This window comes from Lutra lutra, chromosome 11 (genome assembly GCF_902655055.1).
Source record: "Lutra lutra chromosome 11, mLutLut1.2, whole genome shotgun sequence".
NCBI classification, from domain to species: Eukaryota; Metazoa; Chordata; class Mammalia; order Carnivora; family Mustelidae; genus Lutra; species Lutra lutra.
This window is the reverse complement of record NC_062288.1, coordinates 38,729,648-38,745,037: the sequence shown is the minus strand read 5'-3', so window position 1 is coordinate 38,745,037 and position 15,390 is coordinate 38,729,648. Positions and strand designations below refer to the sequence as shown.

The following is a 15,390-nucleotide window of genomic DNA, read 5'->3' as shown; positions in this document are numbered from 1 at the left end:
GTCAGTTAAGCACCTGCCTTCAGCTCAGGTCATGAAGCTAGGGTCCTGGGATCAAGTTCGATGTCCTGCTCTGTGCTCTGCTGGGAGTCTGCTTTTTCCTCTCCCTCTGATCCTCCCACCCCCTCATGCTCTCCCTCAAATAAATAAATAAACTCTTAAAAAATAAAATAAAATAAAATCCTTGTGTTCAAGATTAGACAAATTTTCAAGCATGAATGTACCCTCTGCAGAACTCTATCCTGGCATACTTTTGAAAGAGGAACAAGTAAAAAGTAAAAAGTGACTTTTGGAGGGCAGCTCTTAAGTGGAGGAAAGAAGGGTCCACCCCACTGTACAGTGACAGATGTGAAGGCACAGAGTCAGTTTCTAAGGGTTATGCCAGTCCAAAAGCCTCACCGGGAAAATTCCACAAATAGCTACTCTGCAAGCCTCTCACCTGGTCACTCCTGAAAAGGAGCCTCTTAACCATGACTCTTTATCTTTTAGACCCTTGCCAACCACTACATGTTCCAATCTAGCCCAGTATATTTCGGCTGGTATAGAAAACATCTTGGAGGATCAGCTTTCCCCAAAATAAAACTCTTATCTGACTTTAAAAAAAGAGAGGAGACTAACAGGTCTATGAGCCATTTCATCTAAAACCACTTTTCCTGATACATAAATATATGGGGGAAAGTTTTAACTCTACAAATGCTTTTCTTCAATCCCTCTGAAAACAGATTAAGTAATGGAAGAACAAAACTTTCCTCCTCCTGGGGCGCCTGGGTGGTTCAGTGGGTTAAAGCCTCTGCCTTCAGCTCGGGTCATGATCAAGGGGTCCTGGGATCGAGCCCCGCATCAGGCTCTCTGCTCAGCAGGGAGCCTGCTTCCTTCCTCTCTCTCTCTGCCTGCCTCTCTGCCTACTTGTGATCTCTGTCAAATAAATAAATAAAATCTTTAAAAAAAAAAAAAAAACCTATCCTCCTCCTGAAATATAAAATTTCCAGATATCTTTATACTCGGCCTGATTCGTTGTCCTTTTTGTAAGAATAGATGCGTGAGGAGAGAGCAAGTTAGAGTGAAAAATTGGGAATTTTGCAAAAAGAAAAAAAAATTATCAATATCTCAATCATGCTGAACCGTGCTATGAAGCTATTTCTAGAACAAAAGTGAGTGAAGCAATTAATATGTCAGCAACTATATTACAAAACATTTCTTTATTCTTAGGTTCCTCAGTAGGGTGTTTAATATATAGTTCAACCCATACTTCCAAAAGTTGAGTTGCTCTGAAAAACTACTCTATGAAAATGTACTCCCTTGGATTTAAAATTTTAATCATTTTAAAGTATAATTGACAGCATAAATAACATTCTCACGAGCAACTAATCTAAATTCATTTCCATACTGCAACCAAAGATGTCCATTTCCCTTTGAAATAACAGCACAAATATGTATGATAGCAGTACTTATTGTACAAATCTTCTTAAGGGATAATCAGAAAATCACAAGATGTTAACACTGAGCAGGGGTCTTTTACAAGACAGCCTCCATTACGAATAAGAAAGCCAAGGCCTCAAGAGGCAATCCGTCAAGTTTACAGAATACCAAGTCACTCTTGGTGATACTTTCATTACCAGTTAATAATATTTAACAGCCATCTAGATACTATGCTTCAGTAAATAATATGCAATAAACTAAATGAGTGCCTGCCCCAAATTACTCATCTCATAAAAGGTTACATTACGAATAACAGCAAGTATGGCATATGAAATCTGTATTAAAATATGAAAGAATGAGGAGAATTTTAAAGATAAAGAGTGAAGTTTGTCTATGAACGATCTCGCTGAACATAAAAGAATAATGAAAGCAACAACGTCAGAGCAGTAGGATGGAAAGAAGCTGATCAGATCATCGGAAAAGGACAAGGGTCCCTTGTGCCCAGGCCACTGCAAACATGAAATCAGCATTAGTGCTCTCCATGCCTTTGACAACAGCCCGCGCTGAAGCAAGCACTTAGGCTCCATCAGTAGCAATTTCAGATTACATGCATGGAAGTGCGGTGTCCCACACAAGGGAGCTGTTCCAACCGTCCTCTTCGCCACAGGCACCGCTCTTCCTCAGTTTACAAATACCCTCATCCCCTCCTGGACCCTGCTGTCTCCTCAGCTGGATTTTTTTTTCCTCTCCATGAAACTGCATAAGGGGCAGACAGCATCTGTTGCTCCCACACCTTGTCACTTGCTCTTTAGACCATGTCAGCACCCAGAAAATTCTTTTGCCCCCTGCTCTTTAGATTCTCCTACAGTCTGACATCCTCAGGATAACTTAAATTTTAATATATCGCGGGGTGCCTGGGTGGCTCAGTGGGTTAAGCCTCTGCCTTCAGCTCAGGTCATGATCTCAGGGTCCTGGGATGGAGCCCCGCATCGGGCTCTCTCCTGAGCAGGGAGCCTGCTTCCCCCTCTCCCTCTCTCTCTGCCTGCCTCTCTGCCTACTTGTGATCTCTCTCTGTGTCAAATAAATAAATAAAATCTCTTTTTAAAAACACATAAAAAAATTTTAACATATCGCAAGTCACATTCGTTGTGTCTCCTACATTCCTTTCAAAGAGCATGCCCCTGGTTCCATTTATATGAAATGTCCAGAAGAGGCAAATCCATAGAGACAGAAAGTGGATTAGTGTTTGCCAGAGGATACAGGAAGAAGGGGAATTGAGAGTGACTGCTAACAGGCACAGGGTTTCTTTCTAGGGTGATGGAAATGCTCTAGAATTAGATAACAGTGATGGCTGCACAATACTGTGAATATACTGAAGGCCATCAAACTGCATGGTGAATGTTATGCTATATGAATTTTAGCTCAATAAAAAATTGCCAATTAAAAACAATTAAAAATAAGTGCATTCACAATGCTGTACAACTACACACATACACACACACACACACACACACAGAGCGTTTCCCTCCTTCTAACTTCCCTTTCACCTTGCAAAATAATAAACTCCCCAAAAGTGGAATTATTAAGGCAGAAGCCGAATGATCATCTGTCAGCAATGAGCTACTGAAGAGCTAATGGGAGTGAGGGGGACATTACACTAGACTACAGCGAAGGGTTTTTCATCCGTAAGTTCCTATGTCACAAACCACAATGAAGAAATGAGACCCAGGGAAAAATTTTTAAGTGAACAGGAAGAAAAAATACGAATCATCTGTTTCCATTCAAAATGGGAACTGTGGAATATAATGAAGCAAAAGAACAAAAGTGTAATAGGTCCAAAAAGTAAGAACATAGAATACTTAGAAAAGAATATTAAATAGAAAAGCAAAGAAATTAAATAACAGCTCAAAAGCCAAGAAATGATATTCAGAGTTTAACATAGCAATGCTTGTTTTGTTTATGCAGAAATTATCCCATAGCTAACTGTATCTCTCTAGAAAAATTCTGAAACCTTTTTTGTCCTTGAGTGGTGAAGAAGTAAGATGTTGAAAAAAAAAAAAATCTAATGCAGATGAGACTTAAATCAGATTACTACTGTTGGGCATGTAACTGCGTTAATAAGGTAAACAAGGCATGGATAACATAGAAAGTTATTTTCCCCTAAATACAGTCTCTTCCCTTTAAAAATCCATTAATGCCAACAACCAGTGTCCTTTGTGAGGAAGTTTAGAGGGGAAGATAAAAATTATGGCTGATACAAAAAACAAAAAATTAAATCTTTCTACTACAAATAAATGCCAGCAAACATCTGTAATAGTTTGTTGTAGAAAAGAACCCCTTTTTGCAGACTAAATGACCAGCGTTTAGTAAAATAGAAAAGAGGTATTAGTCTACACATTCAATATTAGAAAAGGGGTACATTAAAATATTTGTACATTAAATGTGTATAGTACATTAAAATATTTGACATATTTACCTGGTTATAAACCAAGACATAAGAATGTTAAAGGAAGGGCACCTGGGTGGCTCAGTGGGTTAAGCCGCTGCCTTCGGCTCAGGTCATGATCTCAGGGTCCTGGGATCGAGACCCGCATCGGGCTCTCTGCTCAGCAGGGAGCCTGCTTCCCTCTCTCTCTCTCTCTCTGCCTGCCTCTCCATCTACTCGTGATCTCTGTCAAATAAATAAATAAAATCTTTAAAAAAAAAAAAAAAAGAATGTTAAAGGAAGTCCAATTTAAATGTTACGAAATCAAAGATATCCGAAGAAAAACAAACTAAATAAGACAACAATCCTATACTCTCTCTAGTTTATTAATTTAGGCTTCCAAAAAATGAAAGAAATGAAGTTTCTGAGTCTATTAAGAACTGCTTCCTCCTGCTTTTTTTATAATTAAAAACATTTTCTTAAAAAGCTCACATTAATAGTTTGCAAACTGCTATTTAATTTTTACTCTAGATTTAGTAATTTCATCAGATATATCTCAAATTCATTTAGAGTAATGTTTTTTCAAGCATATTTTCCACAACTTATATTAAGAAATATGTCAGGCACCTGGCTGGCTCAGTCAGTTAAGCATCTGCCTTCAGGTTATGATCTCAGGGTCCTGGGATGGAGTCCCGTGTCAGGTCCCCTGCTCAGCGGGGGTTCTGATTCTCCCTCTCCTTCTGTCCCTCCCCCTGTTTGTGTTCTCTCTCTCAAAAAAATAAATAAAATCTTCCAAAAAGAAAAAAAAAACAAAAACAAAACTTAACACTCTTGTATAAAACTCTTGTGTGGTCTAACACAGGAGTCTATGATGTGACATTTTAATGACCCAAATTTTTTATGAATTTAGAGATCATAATCCACTCTTGTATCCACAACCATCATGCACCTTACAACTTTACACCTGTGTCAGCTTCAAAGAACACAATTCCACAAAACCAGCTATAGCAGAACAATCCGGAAAGCAAATATGTTAAAGGATTCCCCAACATTTTGTGACCAGCTCTTGTCAGAAGTCAGAAAACTACTTCACAATCATATTCCAAAGAGCAATCTGTTGACCAGCAGCCTCAGCACACACTTGAGATCTTTTTAGGAATCCACAATCTCACCTGAGACCTACTGTTTGCGAATTTGCTATATTATTCAACAATATTAAATTCTGTTATATAGGGCGCCTGGGTGGCTCAGTGGGTTGAGCCGCTGCTTTCGGCTCAGGTCATGATCTCAGGGTCCTGGGATCGAGGCCCGCATCGGCTCTCTGCTCAGCAGGGAGCCTGCTTCCCTCTCTCTTTTTCTCTGCCTGCCTCTCCATCTGCTTGTGATCTCTCTCTGTCAAATAAATAAAATCTTTAAAAAAAAAAAATTCTGTTATATAGGTCAAGAAAACAAATGGGATGGATGACACTTATAAGTGATGGTCACTAATGGTAAGTAAGCTAATAACTTAAGGAGGTAAAGGCCACACTCAGAGGCTCAATTAGGTACAGATAATAAGAGCTTATAAGCTTCTAAAAATGAAGGCAAAATTTTTAAGATGTGCTAAAAATAGGTAAGTTAGTAAGCTAAAAGACATTCCAAAACAGAAAATACGATGGAACAAACAAGAAGTTCACTTGCAGAAAGAAAAGGGATGGAAAGACCAAGTCATCCTCGTGCCATCTCTGGACTGCCAGATACGCCATCTCCATACCAGCCACCCACCAAGGCCGCCCAGCCTGGTCTTATTTCAGACCCACAGGTGCTTGACCCAAGAAACACAAATAAAACCCAGGGAAATTGGCAAAGCTACAGCTGTCTGTAAGCGTACTTGTACCGTCTCTCTTCTATAGAGCAAATACCATGATATCATGAGCTGAGGGGATTATTAGTATGTGGAGCCTATGCTCAAAAATCAACTCTGGTCCTCAGAACCACACCCTTAGTGGGAAGGGTGATGTGAAAGTGAGAGGGCTGAGCATATAAATACTGTGTACCTGGGTCTCAGGTTCTGTGGTCCTTCCAAACTTTGCTCCTTACATGTGTAAACTTTCCCTATGGCTTTCCTCTTGCTTCCGGCTGTGTGTTTTAAACTGATTTGATAAATACTGTGATTCAGACATTTAATCTGGTTGCTGAGCCTGTCTATTGTATAGCCCGTGGGAAAGCTGGTGATGTGCTTGTAGGCTAATCTTTGCATCAAGGTGATTTCCCCCCAAATACCTGCTGAATTAGAAATCCGCACTTTAAAATATCCCCAGGGGTTTCGTAAGCATATTAAAGTTTAAGAGCACTGATCAAGACTATCTGAAGAAACAGAATGACCGAAATCTGAATCTCAGAACTATACCCTGAATACCTGCCAAATAAAAGGTCTTGTATATGTCCTGTGTATCAACTCAGAGCCCCCCAAAAGAAAGAGAATGCTAAGGGACCCCCTTTCAACAAGTCTCACGTAAGACTTAGAGAAGCACTGCAGTCCCTGGTGATTCTCCTCTGAACCCCAGCTCTGCAAAGCTCCATACAGTTGGAGAGAACACTCAGAAAGGTAGAGCACAACATACCTTAACATTAACCCTGCAATATCCTTCTTGCTAAGGGAATTAGGAAAATACCCTTTTTCATCGATGCTAAGTTTCAAGAACACCTATCCAAAGGACATAAGACTACCAGAAAGAAAGAAAGGGTTATGACTGCCTTAAAAGGGTTGCAGTGACCTTAGAAACAGCATCCAGGAACAGTTCAGGAGAATAGCCCGAGAACCATCTTTTTTTTTTTTTTTTTTAAAGATTTTATTTATTTATTTGACAGAGAGAAATCACAAGTAGGCAGAGAGGCAGGCAGAGAGAGAGGAGGAAGCAGGCTCCCTGCTGAGCAGAAAGCCCGATGTGGGGCTTGAACCCAGGACCTGGGATCATGACCTGAGCCGACGGCAGCAGCTTAACCCACTGAGCCACCCAGGCGCCCCCCGAGAACCATCTTTAAGGGGCTATCCACTCCCCACCTCCTGGCATTTGCTGACCTGATCGGCTCCAGTCACTTTATGTATTTATTACATTTACTACATTTTATTGTATATTGCACTGTTACCCACACGTAGCAAGGTCTCAGTAAATATTCCGAATTAACAGAAAACAATAATGAAAAATGTCACCACTTCTCTCCTGGGTTCATTTAAAGCAAAGCTAATTAATTCAATCTCTTGGTTTTGAGAAATTCCTGAGAATGAAGGCATAATTCCACAGCTCAAATTAGCATGGTTCATAACACTCTCTCACTCCATATTTCAAACTTGGATTTTATATTTTCCATTACTAATCAATCCCACTGTAATTTTCCACAACACTGTGAAACACATCAACCTATCCATTAAGAAACAATCCATTTCTAAATGTCACCAATTATGTGTAAGTAATACACTGCACAGGAAAGATCAGCTATCATTTTGATGCTTTCCTAGATCCAGATTTAAGATGTCTCAGGAAAGTATCTATTTAAAAAAATCTATAGGAGAACTGAAATAAAAACTGATGAAATGATCACACACATAAAGATCATACACAAGATGTAAAACAAAAGCCCAAAAGTGTTGAGAATATTTACTCCGGTGAAGAGTAAATGAGAATATCAGGAAAAGAATGTAAAAGTTCTAAAGATCATTTCTGTAAAGAGTATGTCACCTTTGGTTGCTGAAAGAGGCAGTATGTTTAAATTTCAAAAGAAAAGGTTTAAGTTGGAAATCATCATCTCCCATTCTATAAGTGAAACTTTACAAAGGAATAATGAAACATACATAGGGAATGGCTCAGTGTATTTCCTTCCAAATGGTTTATCAAATCCTGTTCAATCCATGCATTTAGCACAGCCAAGGACAGTTACAGTCCTCATAGGACATGAGACATTTCAGCACAGGTTTTCAGACTGTGTTATATGGGTTTTAAATACCAAGTATTGAAGAACTGATTCCACCAGCTCACATAGGAAAGAGGCAACATTGTAGATTTGCGTGTCTTCTACCTCTAACAGCATGAGCACAGACACATGAAAAGCCTTCAATAAACACTTGTTGAACTTCATTGTTACCACGCTCTGAGGCAAAAATCTTAATTGGAGAATAATCTAAATACTACCATCCCCAGTACCAGTAGAAAAGTGACTCTCAAGATTTCCAAGTGAATCCACTTAGATGTTAAACAGTGAGAACAACAAGAAAGAGTAATTGTCTTATTCATTACAAAGCGCTAAGAATGAATTTCTGTTTGCAAACTTAATCCACTCCAACTAGTACTGTTAACTGCCCACTAAAACCTAGTGCATTATCTTTGTTTCACAAACCTTATTCTTGATAAAATGTGTTACAACTTATATGTATGTAATCTATTTCATTCCTTGTTATATAAAATACATAATTTCTTTATTACATGAAAATTAAAAGGCAAAATGCTTTTTGTTATAAGCAACAGTAGGAAAAAATCACTTGAATTTCAGAATATCATATCCCAAACCTGGTTTGTTCACCTATCAACAGCCATATTTCAATAAGAAATCCTTTAAAATGCATTAAACCCATCACCACGCATTACGTTTTGTGCAGCTCAGGACGCAAATACAAGGCTGGTGCCCCATTTGGTCGAGTGGGTAGTGTTCTAGTTGATAAATTTTCGTAAGCTGCTATCCCCCATTAGGGAGTTAGTCACTGGTTTTAACAAACTCCTTGAAGAGTTCATTTCAGTTACTCCTGCCTTGCTCAGTGTGAAACAATTTAATCTTATTGCTTTCTTCCTAAGGGGTAGAAAGATGATGCTCAAAGGAGAGCAATTGGAAGGGAACATGCACAGCGAAATTTAGGAATTCCCTGGATAAGCCTGATGGAAAGACACCTCTAAAGAGAGAGCCTAAGACTTGGGGGGTGGAGGGCAGAGGTTTAGGGGAGAGGCTCACAAAGGAAAGTGGGAAAACACAGCAAAGAAACTTAGCTTACTCAGAAACCACACTCACATCTCTAGTTATTTTAAACACAGTGTAACTTGGCATGGCCCATTCTGACCCAGAAATTTTGTCTTACCCTAATGAAATGAACTGCCTACTAACACCTATAAATAATTTCATAGATTATTTATTTTAAATTAGTATTTCATAATTAGAGCAAAGTCAAATTTCTCTTTGCTTTATAAATTCTCTCTCTTACAGCCTTATATGGAAGTTTCAAAAGACGGAAATGACAATAGACAGTGGATTTCAGATTCCTTTAAAAGACACCACATCAAATTCCAAATCTATTATATATACACACAGGACAAGCTGGGAGTCCCTAGAAAGTGGTTTCAAACTACACATTTCTACCACCACAACCCTTCAGATTCCCCTAGGAGGGCATGCTAGAATCTTAGGACAGAGGCTGATGGGCAAGTACACTTTGAAAAAGCATTCCAGGAGACTGTAATACTCAACCCACCACCTCCTGCCCCTCCCGCCATTATCGGCTAATAATGCTTCACCCCCCGCTACTGATGTACGTTCTGCTATTTCTTCTACACCAAATGTTAAGTAAGTGAAGTCATTAGAATAGAGCATCTGAATTCAACTGGCATTTATCCAGCTTTTAAGAGGTAAAAACATATACATAAATGACAAATCAATTTAATTTCCTTTCATAAAATTTCATTTCAGGGCTACATCACAAATTCTGAACTCAAAGCTAATCACAGTCATAGCTTTCCAATTAAAGTATTTAAGTCCGCTAATATATTTCCATGAATCAAACTTTCGCTACTAAGTAGCAGTACAAAAAAAAATAGTAGGTTTCAACATTCCTCACAATCCACTTACACTTAAGAGAGAACTCAGATTTTTTTAAGCAAGTAAATAAAGACTATTATTTCAAGGTCAACCATGACTCTCTCATTGTACATTATGCCTCATATCCTAGAAGGTCCAGATTGAGAAAATGTTATTACATATGGGTACTTTTAGTAGAACTAGTTAAAGAGGTAATTCTATTTTCAAACTAACACTCCTGGTTTTCCGGGTTCATATTATTTATACTCCAGTCCATTGGAATGTATCTCACAATCCTCAAACTTCTTCAACTTTATTATTAGTCAATACCGGTTTAAGCAATCCTAAAGTATATTAGAAAATATGTGGACATCTCCCACACTTTTAAAATCACTTGACAACATGTGTATATCAACAACCGTGACTTCCTTATAGTTGTCAAATCTATTCTACATACATTTAGGCCCAAATACAAAAAAAAAAAAAAAAAAAAAAAACTTAGAAATTTCAAAAACAAACTGAGAAAACATACTTACCTTAATTGGAGCACTACTAAACTTAATTTTCCTATTTGCTGGGATGTCGTCTTCTTCTGGCAATCCAACAATTTCCGAGTATTCCATATCAGGGTGATAGTAACTGTTTTCATCACTCTCTTCCTGCTCATCCTGCTCAGTGCCCGTCTCTCCCCAGTCTGAATTATACCTGGATCTGACCCTGTATACATTATAGTCACTGTGCATGTAAACATGGGAACTCTCAAAATGAACCGAATCTTCAGGTACTTCCTTTCCACATCTGGATCCAGAAGCATCAACAGAGGTAAAATCACCACCTGCCAGGTCTTTCTTGTGATACATTGCTGCCTCACTCCCAACTAAATTAGCTTCGGCGTCTTCTAAAGGTTCATTTTGTGGTGAAGGGATTTCAGACTCTGGCATTGCCTTAGTGTCAGCACAAGGTTCTTCAGGAACGTCTCTGTCAATCCTGACAGGAGTCTCTTGGTTGGATGTGGAGTCCTCGGCTTCCTCGCTCTGCTGTGTCTCTTCACTGGGTATGGAGGCTAGAGAGGTACTTTTCAAAGCCACTTCTGGTCCCGGAGTTGTATGACCCTTCTGAGAATCCTCTGCATCATCACCGTGTTTGCTTGGAGGAGACCAAGAATTAGAATCCTTAAGGTGACCAAAAGTGTCAAGATTTGTAACAGTAACAGATGGTAGATTCAGGGGATAATGCCCAGTCACTGAGTATTCGTTGTTCTCAGCCTTCTCAGGAACAATGGCAGTGGGGGAATCGGTATTCTCAAACACTGCACTCAGTTGACTCACAGTTGGGGAGACAGCCTCTGTCCGGGAGCTAAGGCTGTCCAAGGAATCAGTACTGCCTCTGTTGGACTTCGAGCCACCCCACTCATCCTGAGGCTCACTCCCTCCAGCTTTCTCTTTCTTTGGGGAATAGCGATTATTCTGTCCTGACTCATGCACACTTCTCTCAAACATCTTCCGAGTTTCTGTGAACTTAGAATATGAAGGGCCATCGTACATTGTGTCAAATCTACTGATTCGTTCTGAAACAGAGGACTCCAACTTAACAACCGAGCCATCTGTTTTTTCCAGAAATTCTTTGGGCCTCATTCTTCTCTGTGGAGATGAAGGTCCACCTTTCCCCCTTGTTTTGGCAATGACTGCAGCATTTTCATTGGGTTCCATACCCATCTGCATAAATAGATTTTTAATTCTGTTGACGTTGGAGCCATATTTCCTCCCCCTGCTCTGCTGGGAGCCCTCACCTTCTTTTGTTTTTTGCTCTCCATCTGACTTGGGTTTGTCAAAGGTACTTTTTAGTGCCTGGAACTCAGTTCTATAAGCATTCCTGTGAGGAGATGCACTTCTGAGAGTGGTTCGTTCACCTGAAGACTCGGTTTTCAACATTTTTACTTCAGGGGTGAAAAGCCAATGTTCATAATGATCAGGAAAAAAAACAAAAAACAAAAACAAAACACCTCTCTTCTCTAATCACCAGTATTTCGTCAAGAAAAAGTACCTCTCAAATGCCATACTGTATCAGTGATCCTCCCAACAGGTGTATTAGGAAATTATTCAGTCAGGGGTTACACAAAATGGCTTTTTCAAAGCAAGACTAGAGGTTCATCTGTAACAGAAAAGAATGAATTTCTAAATTCATTTACTTATTTGAATTTAAGTTCAGTCAACTAACAATACACTTTTCAACGTGGCTTAGCCATATGTCAAACAGGGGGAAAAAATCATTTACTGATAGGGGAATTTAAAAGCCAAGAATTTAAAAGTTATCCCTCTAACTGGTCTTAGATAACAAAAATGTTTCAAACACAATTTGGAGATCCCTACAGAACTCATATACTGACACACATACAAGTTACACATGAGTACAAGTACACAACTTTAGCCTAAGTTTCTGTTGCTTTTGTGAATGACCTTCAAAGAAACCAGCAGTTCACAGATCTTTAAGATATCACCAAACCTTCAGAAAAATGAATTTCATTTTGGGTGCTCCCCATCAGGTAGAATTTATTCTTTCTGTATAAGCACAATTCAAAGTTTGGAATCTATGTTTCCAAAGTCCAAAATATGCCTACAGAAGCTTAGTTCACTCTCTTTGGTCCAATATTCTCATTTACAGCATCCCCCGAGCAACATTAGTACATTTTCAGACCAAAACAAGCAGAAGAAAGTTCTTAAATGAAAATAAGTTTCACTCTAAGTGCACTCACATCTAATATCTGGAAGTTTCCTAAGCGTGGATACTATTAATTATAGAGTGAGATGTAGAATATCACGGGAATAAATGCAGAACGTGACGATCAGAAAGCAAATATAACATGAGCCCTCTTTTCATCGTCCTGATTTGTTTACTCCTCTAACTTACTACAAGCTCAGAATGCAACGCAATGCATGCTTGCTGGTCTCCACTAGCCCACAGCTGGATTTTATATCAATATGCCAGTAATCAAATACTTCAAGATCCGCTGAGGCGCAGACAATGTAGCTCTAAAGATTTTTCATTTTGTTTTTGCTTTGTTTTGTCTTTTAATATTAGGCCGAGCCATATCACCCTCACGCACAATCAGCTGAGGAAGCACACACTTTCACTTAAACCGCCTCCAAACTCGGCTTCTGGCCCAGCACGCATGCATGGCCCATGCAGACAAACAAGAAAGGCTTGAGAGTGTGGTGCCTGTTTTTTTGTAAAGCATCGACAATCTCCTTGTACCCTGACATTTGTTTAAGCCCTGCACACCCTCCCCTCCCCCCCCCCCCACGTACACCCCACTCACTCCCCGGCCAATTCGAACCCGAGGGGGCGGGGGCGGGGGAGATGGGGCCGCCGGGGGACTCAAAACCTGCCCTCACAAAAGACAAACATAAATAACACCAACTTGAGAGGCAGCCGGTTCCCAAGCCTGGTTCGGGACGCAATCCCTCGGCCCCGGGGCAGGGCCGGGAGAGCAGGTGACGCCAAGCGCTATGGTAGGAGGTCGCAGTCTAGCTTTGTGCCAAAAAGCACCTGAAGTCCTAACACATTGGCTGCGGCTCCCGGCGGCTGCCAGGCGGATCCCACTGTGGCACGGGGAAAGCCGAGCTCCCTAGCCACATTAAAAAAAGAAAAAGAAAAAAAAATTACAGGGTAATGATAATAAATCCCTTTGTTTTTCCTCCCAATGTGCCAGGAAACAATAGATCCCACTGATAATGCCTCCGATCCTCAACCTATCGCTCCCCAACCACAACCCACCCCCACCCCCAGCCTGCAACTCAGCCTTTGTACATCCCGATTTTTTTCCTCTTCATCTCCACCCTCCCCAACTCCTCGCCCCGCGCACAGCCTCCCCCTTACCCGAGCGGGAGCCGCCGCCGGCGGGGAGGGTCGGGCGGCCGCGGCTCCCACCCCCCTCCTTAGAGGCGCCCCCCGCCCCACGGTGGCCGCGGCTCTATCCGCGCCGGCCGGCTCGGCGCCCCTCCACCCGCCGCTCACGGCGCAGCGCGGAGGGCGGCTGCGGCGGCCGCTTCCACTCGCGCCGCGGCCCCCACGCGCGCCCAGCCCGCGGCAGGCGGCCCCGGGAGGCGCGCTGCGCTCCCCAACGCCATTGCGGGCGGGCGGCGGCCCGGGCCGCGACACGCTCGCACACTCGGGCCGGCCTGGGGCGGGGGTCCCGGCGCGGAAGGGGCTTGGCCCACGTGCGGTCACCCGCGCCGGGCCGTTTGGGCCGCCCGGGAGCCCAGGTGTAGTGGGGGAGAGGCCGCGGGGGTGAGGAAGGCCCAGGGTAACAGGTGCCTCACCTCGGCTGATGGGATTAACTCTAGGGCCGCAGAGAGAGGGAGCCCGGCAGCAAAATCCCAGGAGAGGGAGAGAGAGAGGGAGCCTCTGGCGGCCAACCGAGGGCGAAAAGCACCGGCCCGAGGAGAGGCCGCCCCACCCCCTCGGCCGCGGGTTAGGGGCCTCCCGGGCCTGGGGCAAGGCCTGCTCTCCTGGGGCCTCTCGGCCTTGCTGAGAGGGGTTGGTTCGGCGGAAACTGGGCCACCGCTCGGCCCGCTGCTGGGCCCCTCAGTAACAAAGTCTGCAGTTAACTTGATGACCCCAGGGCATCTAAACCCCCAGGCCACTCTCCAGGCCGGGAAGGCCAACACCTAGGCCACTGTGCCCCGCCTAACACCCACCTTGACCTCAAATCTCGACTGTTAAAAAAGAAAAGGATGAGGAGGTCTTCTGACCGTTCGCATCAGGATAGAGTTTTTCAGACCCCCAACCTCCCCCTTTTGCCGCTACTCCCCCTTCCCCCCCCCCACCGCCCCAAGACCGGAAGTGTTACAGCCTTGGAGCAAAATACGAAACTGATCATGAGGATCAATGTGGATTTTTTAACCAATCCTCCCAAATATTCCACAGGGTAGAAATGACTAAAGGATAATTTTTCAAGAAGGTAATACCGTAGCTCTCATAGACATAGAAAATAAAAATGTGTCAGAAATATCACTTGACTCATTAATTAGGGAGGGAATCGCAAGATGTTACGACCCATTCCAACAAGGATGTGAAAAGCAGATCTTAACGGACAATCCGTAAAAAGGCCAAACTGGTTAAAACTCTGTAAGGCCTCAAAATGAACTGTTTCGAATTATCTATTCTACAGGGAAGTAATGGTATCTCTAAAAAACAAAGTAATTTTGCATTTCTATAGATAAGAACATTTACATTACCATTAGTTTCTACAGCTTATAAAATAGTAAAATGGCCTTGTCGAAGGTCAAAGGTGCAGACTGCCTTAGAACCAAAAAACCAGATTCCTGTAGATAACATCCAGCCTTCCACTGAAAGAACACCCAGTGATATTTTACCCATTTCAAATTCTTAAACAAGTTTTCCCAGCGGAACTATAATTATCTGCGTTTCCCAGATGGGAAAACTGAAGTTTAGGTTTGTAACTTACCCAGAGCTTTATCAACTACTAAATGATTGTAGATGGATATGAACTCCAGCAAGTCTGTATACAGAATCTATACCCTGGAAGCAAAATCTCTCCCCACTTAATTTCAAAAAGCCTTTGTAGTTACTCAATTCTAAGTATTTTGAACAGTGAATTTTTTTCTTCAAGCTCACCAAATTCTGGGTGCTTTCCCAAGAAATTGGCATTCTCTGTCTACAAAGTGGATGTCACTTCTATAAGCATAAACAGATGTAGCAGGCAACGTGAG

General features: G+C 41.8%; 1 protein-coding gene across 14 annotated transcripts in view; it reads right to left on the bottom strand.

The window, feature by feature from the left end:
• The window catches only part of PPP1R9A (protein phosphatase 1 regulatory subunit 9A), a 301,623-nt gene extending 287,552 nt beyond the window's left edge, over positions 1-14,071 (bottom strand). For 12 of the 14 annotated variants that reach the window (XM_047694776.1, XM_047694779.1, XM_047694785.1 and 9 more), the window contains exons 1-3: positions 13,535-13,807; positions 13,077-13,283; positions 10,195-11,809 (exon numbers count right to left, since the gene is read on the bottom strand). In XM_047694776.1, the coding sequence (XP_047550732.1) occupies positions 10,195-11,589 (1,395 nt within the window). In that variant the 5' untranslated portion in view covers positions 11,590-11,809; positions 13,077-13,283; positions 13,535-13,807. Of the gene's footprint in view, positions 1-10,194; positions 11,810-13,076; positions 13,284-13,534; positions 13,808-13,977 lie in introns of those variants that run through there. The other 2 variants (XM_047694777.1, XM_047694778.1) reach the window with 2 other exon arrangements.
• Between the last annotated feature and the right edge of the window lie 1,319 nt (positions 14,072-15,390).